This window comes from Cydia strobilella, chromosome 18 (assembly GCF_947568885.1).
Source record: "Cydia strobilella chromosome 18, ilCydStro3.1, whole genome shotgun sequence".
Taxonomy (NCBI): Eukaryota; Metazoa; Arthropoda; class Insecta; order Lepidoptera; family Tortricidae; genus Cydia; species Cydia strobilella.
In genome coordinates this window covers 3,055,476-3,072,522 of record NC_086058.1, presented here as the reverse complement: position 1 = coordinate 3,072,522, position 17,047 = coordinate 3,055,476, and the positions used below count along the sequence as shown (strand labels likewise).

Sequence of the window (17,047 nt, the reverse complement as noted above, 5' to 3'; positions counted from 1 at the left end):
CGTCTCAATGTCAAGGCGACGCGACGGCCATTTAACTTCACAGTACGTTTCTTTCGTCTGCCGAATGTTAAAAGGAGAAAATAACAACGTGATGAGAATGATGATAGTGATGATACTACTGCACTACTTTTGTTTTGTGCACGTAATTTCAGTCCGTAAATAGGAAATTACCAATTGTTTTTAACCTTATAACACTAATATAATACCTAAATTGTAAAAATTTGCACATATTGCACCGAAGTTATAACGATTATAATATTTTACCTGTTTGGTCTATTTCTATTTTTCCCGCCTACAACATTTTTTTTTAAATCTTATTACTATTGCAACACTAACGACTTCGGATTCTTGGCAAAAGGAAAAGTAATCGATTCCGCGTTGATGCCAGACGGAAATCGATATATTCAACTTTTTATCGATACCTTAGAAACATAATTTATCACAATTAAAAAAAGTATCTGTTGTTGTTTTCATTTTATTTATATTTTGTTTCTATTTGTTTTAGGTTACAGCCCTGGCTGTGCTCAGCTTAACAAACGCAAAGAACTCAACCACAAAAGCGAAACCGAAACGACAACTTGATAACATCCGAACGCCGCAAAACCTACAATACTCTCTGGTACTTCCTCACTCGAGAGTGGCTTCCTTTCGCTCATTGACAAGCAGCCGAAGAATTTCTCATGGCGTACCACGAGCAGGGAAACTTCCACCTTATGCCGTCCAGATGGAGCCTGTAGTCCAATATTCCCAAAAGGACCCTCTTTATGATCCCACTCTTGATAACTTGGATGATATTGTAGTCAACAAGAATGAAATCTACGCTCAGCCAAAGATCTTGAATGTCCACGAACATTCTGCTGAAAGTTATGGCCCTCCGTTTGGATCGCTCCCGACAGCGCCCTTGTACAGCCAAGGAGGTCATCCCCACTATTACGAAGCTCCAGAGCCTATTATTGAAATTATTATTAAAGAGTCAAACGAATCTTTACCCGCGCCACCACCTCAGCAGATTCCGAAAAAGAAGAAGGAACCGGTTCATGTATTCTATGTAAAATACAGCAAGGATCCGCATTCTAAAGACAAGGTTGTGTATGACAAGCCGGTCCCCGCGATCACTCCCCCTACGAACCACCAAGATGAAACTGAATACCATGAAGACTATGTCACAGTGACTCCTGAACCATTTTACGGTCCTCGTGAAACTACAACACTAAGAGCTATCATTAAACCCGAATCTGAACAATATCACAGTGATAGCAGTGTAAAAGTGACTTTTGGAAATGAAGGTCAAGACCGCCATTACAGTGACAGGCGTGAAAGTAGTTCTCAAACTGAGGATCACGAAGAAACTGCCCCAAGACCGGCTATAGCGTATCCTCAACAACAGCCAATCCATCCACCGTTAGAGCGTTCAGCTACACCAAAACCTCAATTTCATGAATCTGCTTTAAGACCCCAGAGTCATTTAGGTCCTACTCCGCAGACGTACCGTCCTACCCAACATGCGCAGAGCCGTATTCAATTCCAACAACCTAATATTCCCAATGAGCAGCAACTACCGCGACAAGGTCCGTCTGTTTCACCATTCCGAACACAAACTCTCGTTCCACGCCCAAATCCTTCTCCATCAGCTAGTCCGATTGGTTCTTTTGCAAACAGCGGCCCGGGACCCTTCTTTGCGAATAATGGCCCGGGGCCGATCACTCACTTTGGTAATGGTCCTAGTGTTCCAGGACCTGTTGGCCCTACCTTCCCTCCCGCGTTCTCTCGGCCGTCTAACAATCCGCCATCATTCCACTCCCGTCAGAATCCATCATTTTCATCTAGGCCGCATTTCAATGGACCTCCAAGAGGCCCCCCTGCCTTCCATTCAGGGCCACAGAGACCATTCCATCAAGGTCCAGCTCAGCCATTCTTCGACGAACCCAAATACTTGCAAGAAAATTATCACACCATAACAACTGAACAGATCGACCAGTCCAAAGATCAGTTGGCGCCAAATAGGCAACCTAACTTTAATTTCATTCCAAAACCCAGCCCAAGCCCTACGCCTTCCCACTTCCAAGAACACTTGTCGCGCCCTCAGCATATTCCGACCAGCCAACAAATACCCCAGCAGAGACCACCTCAACAGTTCTTAGACTCTCACAGCAAACCCTCCTTTGGCGCATCTCCCAGCAGATCTCCTTTCTTCAACCTTAAGCCATCGCCTCCACAGATTGAAGACAATCGTCCTCCTTTCCATCAGTTCTCCTCGGTACAAAATCAACCACAGCAGCCTCCTTTCAGTTTCCATCAAGGACCTCAATCTCAGCCTAGACCTACTCCTCTATCACCAACTCAGCAAAGCATTCGCAACCAGCACTCCTTCCCTGGACCTTCTCCCATCCCTCATACACAGTTTCTTCCTCAACCTTCATCCCCTCCGCTATTCAACTTCCATGCGCAACCATCTCCGACACCAGAGCTACAAAACCAATTCCATCAGATATCACCTTCCGAGAGACCACATTTCGCTCAACCGCAAGGTCCAAGTGAAAGACCATTCTTGAGTAGTCAGTCTAGTTTCCATGACCAGGCCAATCGTCAACATCAACAGAATGTTGGTCAATTTGTTCCAAACGGAGGGGAATTGGTTGCTGCTATACCCAAATACGAGCAACACATTACAGTAACAGGACCTACAACTGACTACAGTAGTCTAAGCGGATCTAATCAACCTACATCTGCAGCCAGTCATAACGCCGAACAACAATATCAAGAACAACAACAAAGACAACAGCAGTTGGAACATCATCAACAGCAACATATTAGACAGCAACAACAACAGTATCAGCAGCAACAACAAGATCAACAACGTGTCCAACAACAACAACAACAATATCAGCAACAGCAACAACAGCACCAACGTCAGCAGCAACAACAGCAAGAGCAGGAGCAGCAACAGCAGCAACAATATGACGCTGAACAAGAACAAGTCAGGTTACAATTAGCTCAAAACGTCAAAAAACAACAAGAGGAAATTCAACGACTTCAATCTCAATTGTTGCAAGCTCAGCAACAACAGCCACAGCAACAGTATCAACTAACTCAGTCCCGTAACAACTACAATCAACAACAATTTGAAAGCTCATCACCTAAGTACCAATTCTCGAATGACAGGCAACAGCAACCTACGTTCTCCTCTAGCACCCCATCACCGGCCTATTACCAATCAACCTCCAGAACTGTCGAAATTAAACCAACCACTCAAAAGTACGTCTCGTCGACATTGAACTCGATAAGCACTACTCCAGAGGCGAAGAAGGAAGAAAAGAAAAACAAAAAGCCTGCCGTAGAACTTCCCGACGAAGTTCCGGATGACCTTCGCCAACAACTGCTATCATCGGGTATCTTAGATAACGCTGACATTAGCATATTAGATTATGACAAGGTTGGAGAGACTCCTTTGGAATCTTTGCCTCCAGATCAGCTAGCCAACTTTTTCAGCGCTGGTGGTGGACAACAAATTGCCGCTAGTGAAAATAGACCGATAGTAGTAAAACCTAACGGGGATTTCTTTCAATCAAGAATTGATGATGAAGAACAGGATGACCAGGAAATTGCTGCGTCTGAAAATGTGCCAAGCTATGTAGCGCCACCGCCATCACAAAAACAAGCTGTGGAAATGAAAGTAGTCCACTTCGATCCTAAAAGCGACAAGGGCCAGAATATTGCAAAAGAGTATGTCAAAGAAGATGCTACACAATTAGAGCCTGTGGCCCTAAATGATAAGAAGTATAACAGGTACTTGCCACTGAAAGTGAGTGGTAACCAATTTCCTCTGCCTGATATCTTGAAGGGTAGGAAAGTAACTTCAGTTGTCGTGTTAGCCCCTGTTGAAACTGAGGCTTTGAATGGTGATCATTCCAGGACCGAACGCGCAACTAGCACTAGCTTAAAAGGCATTAAGTTCGTCGCTGGTGACAGCCTGTATGACTTGCTGAAACGGCCATCGAAGGAGAACTTCGAGAAATGGCTTGAAACTGAAAAGAAGACAGAGTCAGATCTCCAGTCAGTTATTCTACTTGTGCTCGGGTAAGATATAATGTTTTTTTTAATATATTTTAGGCACTATATTTTTGGTACAAAATCTAAATAAGAAAACATGATTTTCAGTGGAAGCGTCTTTATCTGTGCTTTATCTTGTGCAAGAGCGCTTGAGAATATTTGGGTAATAGGCAGATTTAAAAGCATGTTTTCATGTATTTTATATCATCTTGTTATTCTGATCTGATCAGGTACAGTCGCCATCAGATATATCGGAGCGCCCGAGGTGCTCACAAATATCCGAACACGCCTCTGTTGTCAAGGCGTTAGAGTGCGTGTTCAGATATTTTGAGCACCTCGGGCGTTCTGATATATCTGATGGCGACTGTACACGAAAGAGATAACAGTTATTTTTGAAGTTCCCCTCATAAACTTATTCTTCGAATAACTTTTTATTTCTCGTTCTTTAAATGCACTTTTTTATTTCCAGGAATGACACGGCTCCAGAAGAAAAGGAAATCTTCATGTACGACATATCGTCAGGAAACGTTAACAAGCTCAGCGGTGAACTTTCAAACGCCTTTGTTGAAGCAGCTGAAAACAACTCGCTCAGCAAAGATATTGAAAAACTCGCAATCGAAGGAGAAGGGACTCCTGAAAACTTCGACAAGGAATCAGACGACAAGATCGCTGAAGGATCAGAAAATGTGCCATTACTAGTAGACTTGTCTGGCCTCAGCCTAGACCAAGAAAACAGCAATCAAGTGTCAATATCATCGGGATATAGTAAAACAAAACTCGGGCGATCATTAAGAAGGCATTCATAATAAACGCGCCGCAAGGCGTGCGACCCTGTAAATAGTGTAGAATAGTATTACTAAATTAAAATTACGTGATTTCACGTACTTAGTCCATATTTTTTTACGAAAGTGATAATCTGGTTGTACAATATAAAGTACTTGAAAATAATGCATTTTATTTTCTCGATTTTCCCTAGTGATCCCAATACCTATATGATGTTATTGTGGTAACAATTAAATAAATTTGTATTTTGTTACTTTGCTTTTTTATTTATTATAGGTACGAGTACTATAAGGTGAACGCTCGGACATCTTTATAAATTAACGTATTATTGTATATAAAATATAATTTTGTGACAATCTTTAGGTAAATCGGCCTCTTTATTGTAACCTAAGCTCAATAAGACTTTTGTTGTGGGAACTTGGATACTAGACAATGACGATCGATTTATGTTTGTATTAAGTACTTAAATACATATAAAACATCCATAACTCAGGGACAAATGTTCATTATAAAAACACAAATAATTGTCTGTACCGGGATAGGCCAGGAAATAAATTCCAAAAAAAAGGTATAGAGGGAAATGCTTGGAACACAATTTTTGACTTCGTAGCTTTGTTTGGACTAGTTAGGAGGTGAACATATCAAACGTCCCCGGCCATAACCCTGGTGCTGGGGGGGGAGAGGGGGGTTTGAAGGTTCCATTTTTCGGTTTTTCGATTATATCTCGGAATCTACGCGTCTGAGCGACTTGGCCACTTACACAAAATGAAAAGAGATTTAATTTGTTACAAGTTTTATTTAGTCACGTTTTTCGATATCTTGTATAGTTTTTGAGATATCCGCTCTTGAAGGTTTATTTAGGGCTCTCATTTTTATCTAGATTATCTACATCAGTGAAGCTGCTAGGCCGGGTTTGGGATCGTTTTCGTATAAATCGGGGGTGCTGAATTCATTTATGGCTTATGGTATCAACATTGACACCATTCCTAAGTAAAAACAAAATTAAAAAAAATGATTTTTTATAAATCTCCTTTTTACGCTTAAACCGCCGAACCGATTTCGTTGAAATTTGGTATAGAGATGGTTTGAGTCCCGGGACAGTACATAGGATAGTTTTTTTTAACCAAAATCATCTTTTAAGGGTGTGAAAAGTGGGGTGGAAATTTGTATGGGGAATCAATAACCGCTGAACCTATTTAAATAATATTTGGGATGGTCTACATGTTTGATTTAGTTGATAATGATACCAAACATGACTTCAAACCTAAATTTAAACAGAATTAACCTCAGAAATTGAACTTCGGCGAAGAAGCTGAATTCCCCTCACACCAAATTTCACACCTTCAAAGTATGATTTTTGAGACAAAAACTATATTATATCCTGTCTCGGGACTTAAAACACCTATTTACCAAATTTCAACTAAATCGATTCAGCGGTTTAAGCGTGAAGAGGAGTTAAAAAAAAAGTTGTTTGTTTAAAGTTTATATGTTTTTACTTCGGAAAGGTGTCAATGTTGATACCATAAATGAATTCAGCACCCCCGATTTATACGAAAACGTTACCAAACCCGGCCTAGCAGCTTTACTGATGTAGATAATCAAGAAAAAAATTAAAGCCCTAAATAAACCTTCAAGAGCGGATATCTCAAAAACTATACAAGATATCGAAAAACTTGACTGAATAAAACTTGTAACAAATTGAATCTCTTTTCGTTTTATATAAGTGGCCAAGTCGCTCAGAAGCATAGTTTCCGATATTTAATCGAAAAACCGAAAAATGGAACCTTCAACCCCCCCCCCCCCCCCAGCACCAGGGTTACGGCCGGGGACTTTTGATATGTTCATCTCCTAACTAGTCCAAACTCCAAACAAAGTTACGAAGTTAAAAATTGTGTTCCTAGCATTTCCCTCTATACCTTCTTATTGCTTGGCCTAGGATTCGAACGTAGGACTTCCAGTTTGGTAGGCAGAGTCACACCGACCATTAGGGCCCTCCACACTCATGCGCGAAACGCGGCGCGAAGCCGCGAACGCGAGTGTGGAGTCTAGTTCGCTAATCAGCGAAATCGACTCCACACTCGCGTTCGCGGCTTCGCGCCGTGTAGTCTGGAGCGGGCTATTCACCGGCTAGGCCACTTTTCGGCTAAAGTAGGACCAAGAAAAGTCTGCAGCGCTCGATAAAAAGGAGTTTTTAAAAATCAGGATATGACACCACAGGAAATTTGTGAAATTTACCATATTTACCGTCTATGTTTTTTTTTATTCGCCGCCTTTTTCAACTGACAAAGTGGGTGCGCCAGAGTATAATAAGCAAGTGAAGAAGCGAACAGGGTTTAGGTTTATTAGAGGTCAGATTGGAGGACGAACTAGTTACCAGGTTTTGGAATTTGGTTGAGGAGTGGACACTACCATTAAGCAGCCACAAAACACGAAAAAGACAATGAGTTGTCACTGATGTAAATTGTCAAAGGTACCATTCGGATTCAGACTGCAGCTGCGTTACTGCTGCAGTATGGCCGCTCAACATTGCGTCTGTTCTGAAAATGTCAACGATTCGTCCGTCAACGCTGTCAACATTGATTTCGACTGGCAGTGAAGCAGCAATGTCACGCCGCAATACTACAGCAGGAATGCTGGTGCAGTTTAAATAGAAATGGTAGCTTAGCCTATCTACTTATTATAATATTTAATTAAACAGGCATTTATACCATAACAATGTGGAACTCAAAGACGAAGTTCATAACTAAAATATTTTAGTTTAGTTTTCCATATTGTATTATTTCTCTTTTTTCATACTTTTTCATTTAAGTTTGTTTTTCAATACCTACCTTGTTGTGTAGTACTCTATATTTTAACTTTTAATAATTTTAATTGTACCTGGTTCCCCGCGATACAGGCGTAGCCTAGTGCGGAGACCCCTGACATTCTTTTATGTATTTCATTGATAATAAATTTATTCTTATTCTTACAAGGTAAGTAAGTATGCCTATACCTATTAGGCGTGTTAAATTTCCGTTCACAAACCTTAGTCTAAACCAATATTATATATAATGCAAGTATTAAGATGTTTCATTTCACTTACCCGTCATTAAAATATTGTAAACATTGTTGTTTTTGAGCTAGAATCAAGTTGAATCGCCTCGAGCTGATTTTTTACTAGCGTAAAATTATTCGTCATGCGTAAAAGTAACTCCCGCACGCCGCTTTTGTAAGGTTTCACCAAGTTTTTCCCGTTTATCACAAAACACAACGAATATTTAAACGGTTCTGACAATACACATGCTGTGAATGACGTTTAGTGACTGCTAAAAACATTGCTCTATATGTAGTTTTTTTATTGGCTGTCAAAATATTGCGCTGCAGACTTTTCTTGCTCTTACACATGTACTAGGGTACATTACGCAAAACTGCGTAGAGGGCGTCACTAGCACAATCAAAGGGCCTACCGCGAAATCTTTCCTTTATTAGAAAAATTACAGAATCACGTTTTATTAAAGCATATCGTCGGCCTAAATCGCATACCTCGTAACTCCATTTTTTTTGAAAATCATGTTTTGACACTTTTGGATAGTACTATTCTGAACGCATCTAACGGCAAAACTCTTAAATACTAAAAATAAACCGTTTACGTTTAAAAAGCAAAATAGAAAACCTCGCAACTCCCGACCGCCTATTTTGTAAAAGAAATACCTCGTATCTCCCCCCGCCGCCACTCCCATCAGTACAGTTTGCGATGGCGTTGTGACTGCTCGTCAGTTTAGCGTAAATATTTAGGAAGAAAACGGGTGCTGAATAACAGGTATGTGTATAAGGTTCTACGATTTTACTGATTGTTTATTCTTGATAGATATTTATCATATTTAAACACATTAGACTATTGAAAATGTCCTTTGGTTGCGTGCCATGGACATACGAGGATTGCTTCGCCTGGATCTTTACTCATGAAGATTAGTTACGTGATTTTCTGCTGGTAACTAGTTTCAAGAGCTTGCCTCTGGAGGCACCTTGTGGACACAAAAAAATCGCTTTTCAAGCCACGATATCGGCTCATCGTGATGAGAACCGCTCATCATAAACCAGAAGCTTTGCCGCATAAAATGTGTGTGGATCAATGTGGCTCTAGAATCCTCATTTCGGGATCTGACTGAGATGCGTGCGAAGCGTAGGCTATAGAAGGATTTGATTTCAGAGAGAATCCCCGACCGGGAGGATACAACAGCCCCATCAGTTGTGGTCAGCTTCGTCAGGTGGCTTCTTCCAAGGGACTGGAAAAAAAGCAAACCCCCGATTGCTTGCTCAATGAAGCGTGTAATGGAGCACCGGAAGTCACGTCGTACTAGTTGCCGATCTTCTTGTTTAGAGCCCGTCGCTGTGAAGAGTTCTTCCACCTTCCCTCCCTTCCTTCTTCTTCTGCAACTTGGCAGGTGGGTCTTTCCCATCGTTCCATTATGAGCCTGAGGGTTTCCTCTGAAAGCTTCGACCTCCCGGCTTTACGCTGTACTTCGCAAGATCTCATACCTTCTTTCCTGAGGATTCCAATCATATTTTTGAGGGTCTGGTTTATGTCAACGGCATTTGTGCTTTCCATGGCAGCGAATCGGTTCTCCAGGTTCGACTGAAATGCTTTAGATCCTACCATGGTTTGGAGTAGCCTAGGTCAGAAGTCGGAGCCTGGACTTATCAAACGGACACGTTCGAGCTTATGGTTGTATTCAGAGAGCCTCTAACAAGTCGGTGATCACTACCGGTGTTGAACCTGTTGATCACTGCGACGTCTCTGAATATATATGCTTTTTGTGATCTCATTTTTGCCATAGTATCTGGGCTCCAGCACGTTCACTTCCATGTTCCTTTGGGGCTATTTCTTGAATAAATAAATAAATATTATAGGACAATCTTACACAGATTGACAAAGTCCCACGGTAAGCCCAAGGAGGCTTGTGTTATGGGTACTCAGACAACGATATATACAATATATAAATACTTAAATACATAGAAAACACCCATGACTCAGGAACAAATTTAATATCTATTGTGCTCATCACACAAATAAATGCCCTAGAATGGTTGAAGAACGAATTCATCAAGAAAAGCCCCTGTCTCGTGAAAGTTGACAAGCATTAAATTTGCCCCCTATGATTCTGGCTACCCAAACCATGGCATCCTACTACCGACTCGCTGCAATTCTGTACTCCCACTTTAACGTGGGAAGCCAGAGAAGGCTTTTCTGTTTTTAAGTTTAATAAATATTTTTTAATTTGCAAGTTATTTTTTTTAATCCACAATTACCTTGTTGAGATCAAAAGATTATCCTCTATTTTTACGGATTTTTATAGCAAAACTCTTAACTCCCGATTAGCTTTCTAGAAATTTTGAAGAAAAACTAGTAACTCCAAATTTTCCAGGTTCAGGTGATTTAAAAAAAACAGGTTTTAACAATCTGATGGCTAAATTTAATTTAACATTATCTAAAAAAAATACTAAGTAAGTCTTCATGCAAAATTTTTGGTAATGAAGTTTTTTGTGCCTCCTGTAAAATTTGGTCAAATTGAGTTACGAGGTTTGCGATTTAGGCCGACGATATTACCTGTAATCGCTTCTATTAGAATAAGAGGCAAACAGAGATCAAAAGTTCCAAGTCTTTACAAAATGCTACTCAGTTCAGGCAGTTAAAATATATATCTAAGTATATAGTTGGTCAAGCAAATCTTGTCAGTAGAAAAAGGCACAAAATTTGCACGAAATTCAAATTGTATATGGGACGATATCCCTTCGCGCCTACATTTATTAAATTTACCGCCTTTTTCTACTGACAAGATTTGCTTGACCAACTATATTTCTAATATTGTTTTTTTTTTAAAGATTTTTGATGAAAAGGATGTCATTTCATTTCTTTTGATTTTATTGTTTAAATCGATTGTAAATTGTAGGAATCGATCATTAAATATACCTAGAATCCGAACGAGCGCACGAAGCATCAGCTGTTATGTTGGCAACACTGATATTCTGCCAACGAAATGTCAAACATATGGATTATTTATGGTGGTGGGCCTTTGCCGCAGTGTAAAATTTACTGTTTTTAGTTTTTTCATGACTTTCGACATTATATTTTTGGTTTAAATAATCATGATGGAGGGTTCCTTAAGTAAATGGACTAATGTGATGAAAGGTTGGCAGTATCGGTGGTTTGTTCTAGATGAAAATGCCGGACTCCTATCCTACTACACGGTAAGTGACGTTTCACTATTATTTTCTCCGCTGTCTATTACAGTTGATTACAGTGATAAATACTGCCAGATTTTTTGTGTAGAGTACGGGTTATCGGCACATTAATTGCCCATTACATTATAGGTGCTTCTCGATATCTACTAAAGTTAGGATCATAATGAAAACTACATCTATACTTTTAAAAAGTTTTATTGTTTTTAATCTCTAAATAATAATGTATTTTAAAGAGAGCAGGTTATTAATGCGTAAAGATGTGGCTCCACCACTGTCTCGTTGTTTATTTACACTTTTTATAATTCCATTGAATTACTATTGACAATAACTATTAAAGAATTCCATTAATGAAAGGTTACTTGTTGACTTAATTGCTATATTTGAATCATAACAATGAACTTCATCCGAATTAGAAGTTAATAAATGATAATTATAGAATAGTATGTATTAAAATAATTAAATATGATCATTTAAAAAAAAAATTGTAGAGTACAAATATGAGAAACTACTCGAAATATTTATATGTGAACTTAAAATCTATATAGCATAACTGTAAACACTAGTCACTAACTCTCTAGGCTTGTTCATTTTGTGGACGATTAAGGAAACAATGTTAAACGCAGCAGCACACATACCCGACCAGTCGTTGGGCCTTATCTCATAGCAACAACAACATATGAGGGTCTTTGGCCTGATCTTACATTAAAATAAATAAGCTATTCAGATTTCTTGACTCCGTTCCCATTTAACTCTACTTTGTTTTTCCTGGCATAACTTTCTCTGAAGAAGTTTAAGAACATGTAATAAACAAATATTACATTCGGGAAGTATAGAAGTGGTACACCCATTGACGCCGGGCAGCTCGGCAGGAACACTTGAGCACTGTACACAAGCATGAATGTGAATTGGATCTGAAAGAGAAACATTTTAGTCACCAGGTTACCATTGTTATGTCTTAACATTATAAAATATATTATAATCAAACCTGGCATAACTCGGAGCACTTATACTAAAGTGACGTAGCAAAATATTTTATCGACAATTAAATATATCGATGCTACTGTCAACATCTAAATGTTCTACAAAAAAAATTTATTTATACAAAATCGCTTTGTATACTGTTTCTTAAATTCTAAAAAGGTGTTTTTCGATGAATTGATTTTATTTTTAAACAAGGTCAGTATTTCCACATTGGCACTAAATGTTTTATTCTAATCATTTCATATCATTATTTATTATTTCTTAAACATTACTCCATCTTCATTTATTGCTAAAAGTACATAAAAAGGGAAATTTATCTTAAGTCATAAAAATACCATTAGGTACATAAACCATTTCCTTACAAACTTTATTTATTTTGTAAAATATGCCTGAAAGGAGTTCTTTATCAAAACTATTTTGACGATATAATGACTAATGGGCGGCTGAGATGCAAAATATATATTGACATCTTTTTTATTGATATCCCTAGAATGTGCCCCGAGTTATCACAGGTTTATCATTATAATCATCATTGTCAATCAATGAAAGACCGATTTGTGGAGTAAACAACTACTCGAGTGGAGACGGGGGGGGGGAAAAGCATCCTCAAAGTAGACCCCAGATGCGTTGGGCAACGACATCAAGAGGACTGCAGGGAAGCAGTGGCTCCAAGTCGCACAGAACCGTGACTAATGGCGCAGAATGAAGGAGGCCTACACCCGAAGGGTAGCAAAGGGCTATAAAGAAAGAGAGAGTCGGGATTATTTCTTAATATTTCTTACCATCTGCACAATAGTGATCCATTTCTTGTATTTTATGAGCGTTGCTTTGACTACCGGGCTGCCTTCGGCCGACATAAGGTAGTACAGGTACATTATGACGTGCACGCCATTGTTGATCATCGGCGAGAAGGACGTTATGCCACCTGTTGAAAAAATATTCAGTGTATAGTCAGTGTAAAGCAAAAAAATGGATAGGGTGATTTTTGGGTGCATACTGCTCCATAAGTAAATAAACATCAAAATCACCTTGAAGAGGCCGCGTAAACTTTTTTTAGAATATTACATAGAATTATGCAAAACTGAGACAGCTAATTACGTTAAATTATATTGTAAGTAATTCACCATTAAATAAGCTTTTAACCTATACATATGAATAATAAGGGATCTGTACACCTATAACTTTTTTATCAGTAAAAATCTTTGTGACAGAACTTATAATAATTAGTAGGTACATGTCTGATATCATACGCACGTATTAAGCTTTGCTAATTATAACGTGCATATTATACGATGTTGTATGGTGCGTCAATCTGTGTGTAGTGATATCGAATTTCATCTATTAAATATGTATCTGCAATTATCTGAATATACGCAGAGCCGTTTCACATTAGCGTTATTTTTCTGCTCGTATACGGTCGTGGCATACGCGCTTGCACGCGCGATACATTTCGCTACATTCAACAAAAAGCGCGCTTATACGCGCTGTACTATATGTCTAAATTAACATATTACCAGTAACTATACGTTACTGCCTGCAACATAAATATGCGACGCACGGAATTGCAATAATACCATGTAAGCAATAATAGTCTATAAATAACTAATGTTTAGATTTACTTGCTCTTTCTTTATAATTGACTACCGATAATATAACACATCTACGTTATGTTTGGTTTTACTTAACGCTCCATTCGACTCTCCATACCAACTTATCTAACTTCACGAGCTTCCAAAAACGAACTTATACGCGCGTATTTTTCCGTCCTTATATCCAAAATTAGGACGGGTACCTAATACCGTCCTTAAGTCCAAAATTAAATAGGAGGGGTAAACTGGCAGCAGTTTGATGAAATATTTTTAGATTCAGGTGTAATATCACTAATATCACGTGAAAATCTGATTGAGTTGGTAAGAAAGCACTTAAATAAAAGTAACTAAGTCATAAAGATATGAGGTTTATACGAAAACGCGGTAATCTCTATAATCGCATGAAATACACGCCCGCACTTGTCAGTTTACTTTTTCATATACTGAAAAAAAAAACTCCATCGGGTATAGTGATTCCATCATTTAACATTGTCATAAAATTTGAGTCCCCAAGATAAAAGTCATCCCAAAACAAATATAATTTTTATATTGACAGTGCAAACCTTATTAAAGTATAAAACTGTATTGGCTATGTGCGAAGTTGGTGGTGGAGGAAATACAAGCAACGCCAACGCACGACACGCAACGACAACACGGCAGTTGCCAACTGTCAAATAAGCAATATGTCCCACACCCACAAGGGCGGCGCCACAGTCATGCACGGAGCGCATATAGAAAACAAAGATTCTACTATACACATTCAAACTGCCCTTTCCATTTGCGTGTTCGTTTAAGATCTCCGAAAGTAATGGATGTGCGTAATTTATCATTGTTTCAAAGTCTCGCTGTTTTCACTCGGTTCCTCAAGAATCACTCTATTGATAGGTGAAAACCGCATGAAAATCCGTTCAGTAGTTTTCGAGTTTATCGCGTACATATATACAGACAAACAGACAGACGCGGCGGGGGACTTTGTTTTATAAGGTGTAATGACTAACAGGGTTCGAAATTATCCAGAGAATTAAAGTCTTTGGTAATTATCGCGATAATTATCCAATAAATCTCGGATAATTATCCCAAGTATGGATGGTGCTATATTTATTTTCTTTGAATTCTTTAGTAAATTTTAAAATCTCGTCTTAGAATCTTCTTAAATTTTAGGTTATTATCAAATCGATAATTATCAGGCATAAAAATCACGATAATTATCAAGATCATTGATAATTATCCTTTCGAACCCTGGTGACTAAGTCCATCGAACCACCTTTAATATAGATATAAACGTCGTTTTTCTTGTTACCTGTCGTAATTGTTTCACCGGATGGTCTCACCGGAAGATCAGCGCTGGAAGTCGCCAGCAACATGCTGAGGTGAGACCATTTCGTGGCACTTTTTCTTTTTTATGTTTGTCTGTTTTGTATAATTTTCTAGTTGTGTGTGCTAACGAATAAATTATTTCTATTCTTTTCTATTCATGTTTAAAGACCTCCTCCTCTAATAAGGGTGGCGAAGGCAGCCCTAATGAGTTCCCTGTGTTTCAATTTGTGCATATAAATTATTCACATAAGCTTTTAAAGCCTGCATCGCGTAATTGGGTAAAAGGTCAATCTCATTTTAGGAGTTTTATTTGGTAACAAGCTCGGACCTTTGGCTTTTATGTACGTTTAGGCTTTTTATATTGCTAGTAGCATCATGATTCCTTTCCACCAATATTACAATACAAAATAGTAGGTAAAATATGTCAATATGTAAATGTATGTTGGTTTTTTTTTATAGATTATTTTTAGTTCTTAGGTATTTTTTAAGTATTGTGTAAGATTTAATTCGAAGTGATAAGGATTGAATAATAAATATTGTTGATTTGAAATAAATAAATTATATCATATATGTAAATAAATGTTTAGTTGTCAATGTTGTCATGTCAAAGTCAAAATGTTAACGTTTTTTTTAAAACACAAAATCTATATCATTTCGATTTATATCTTACTTTCGACTATTATTATGTTACAAATGTGTAAGTTTGTACGTTTTGATGCGGTTGTATCACACCAAAACTGCTGAATAAATTTAGATGCAATATGGCACATGTTGTATATGGCGTATCATCTGCAATAAATCTGTGTGTTTCTCCAGAAACTTCCTGCCTTGCACAGCTAAACACAGCTTTTTTCGAACCGATACGACCTTGAAACCTTCAAAAAAATAGCGAACTCCCGTCTCAAATGCCGGCAACGCACTTGCAACCCCTCTGGTGTTGCATGTGTCCACGGTAATTGGTTATTGGACGATTCGTCAACTGGTTTGCTTCCTGTATCATAAAAAAGTGCATTTTAATAGTTTCATTTAAAAATTATTTAAAAACTAACATGAGATATAAGCAGTTCACTATCCTTTTACCTCCTTTGAGCAAACAACGCATATCTCCCTTTAAACCTACATACCGGTCCCAAAGGTTTAAGACTGGGTCCGCAATTAAGGCTCCCCTTTGTCCGTAGCTTCGGCTTTTTTGCTGAATGGATTTATTTTTAGTACCCCGAAAGGTCGCCGAAAGGTGTCTGGTAAATCGTAAAAATGAGATCTACATAGGGAAATCTTATAAGATTTGATTTGCTGGAGAAAAATACATTTTTTGTTTGAGATGGCGAAATTGAACAGACCAATTGTTGATCTACGCGACCAACATTTTCGAATTCGTCGCGGTTACGATAGAGCGAAAATTTAATATTAAAATACATAACAAGATATGTGTCGATAAATGGCAGTAAATTTACTGTGACTACAAAATTTACTATGACAGTAACCTGTATATTCTCTATTTTCTATCCTGTATATTCTCTTTGGTCACGGTCACGGCGCAGGGCGAAGATTCTACCGCGTTGACATAGACATCGACGTAATGTGTCTCCATAAAGTCACGCGAACGGGGTCACGCTAGCAAAACATGTGCACTTTTTAACGATCGCGGGCCCTATTCGACGTGTTAATGATAGCTCGTAACATGACGGTTGTGTGTATGGAGTTGCAAACTGACAAATTTTAGTAAAGTCATTAGATGCTCCGATATTTCAAAAGGCTTGAGGGATGTAAAATGCTTTAGGATAACATCTTACTCTTATCTTCACTTATTGCACTTATTATTTCCTTATCTGTATATGTAGGTAAGTTAGTACCTAGTCCAGGATAGTGACATATACTTTGTAGGATAATGTAATCTACAAAGTAAATGCTCGACTCCAAAGTCTGGAGCATCGTCGCAAGGTTGCCAGCCTGTCGATCTTTTATAGGATACATTTCGGAGAGTGTGCCGAGGAACTGCACAACCTTATTCCTCCGTCCCATTTTTACCATCGGACTACAAGACAAACGGCACTCCGGCATCGCTTCATAGTAGGAACTCCAAAAATACGCACGAAGCGTTTTGC

At 38.5% G+C, this 17,047-nt stretch overlaps 3 protein-coding genes across 3 annotated transcripts in view; 2 read left to right on the top strand and 1 right to left on the bottom strand.

Moving 5' to 3' along the window:
- The window catches only part of LOC134749457 (alpha-protein kinase 1), a 51,208-nt gene extending 46,122 nt beyond the window's left edge, over nucleotides 1-5,086 (top strand). Inside the window, exons 2-3 of the mRNA XM_063684388.1 lie at nucleotides 506-4,077; nucleotides 4,520-5,086. Of these exons, the coding sequence (XP_063540458.1) occupies nucleotides 506-4,077; nucleotides 4,520-4,856 (3,909 nt within the window). The 3' untranslated portion in view covers nucleotides 4,857-5,086. The remainder of the gene's footprint in view (nucleotides 1-505; nucleotides 4,078-4,519) is intronic.
- A 5,768-nt stretch (nucleotides 5,087-10,854) lies between these two features.
- Nucleotides 10,855-17,047, top strand: part of LOC134749490 (oxysterol-binding protein-related protein 9) — a 142,997-nt gene continuing 136,804 nt past the window's right edge. The window contains exon 1 of the mRNA XM_063684431.1: nucleotides 10,855-11,061. Coding sequence (XP_063540501.1) covers nucleotides 10,960-11,061 — 102 coding nt within the window. The 5' untranslated portion in view covers nucleotides 10,855-10,959. The remainder of the gene's footprint in view (nucleotides 11,062-17,047) is intronic.
- Nucleotides 11,568-17,047, bottom strand: part of LOC134749301 (very long chain fatty acid elongase 7) — a 36,702-nt gene continuing 31,222 nt past the window's right edge. The window contains exons 4-5 of the mRNA XM_063684199.1: nucleotides 12,819-12,961; nucleotides 11,568-11,966 (exon numbers count right to left, since the gene is read on the bottom strand). Coding sequence (XP_063540269.1) covers nucleotides 11,772-11,966; nucleotides 12,819-12,961 — 338 coding nt within the window. The 3' untranslated portion in view covers nucleotides 11,568-11,771. The remainder of the gene's footprint in view (nucleotides 11,967-12,818; nucleotides 12,962-17,047) is intronic.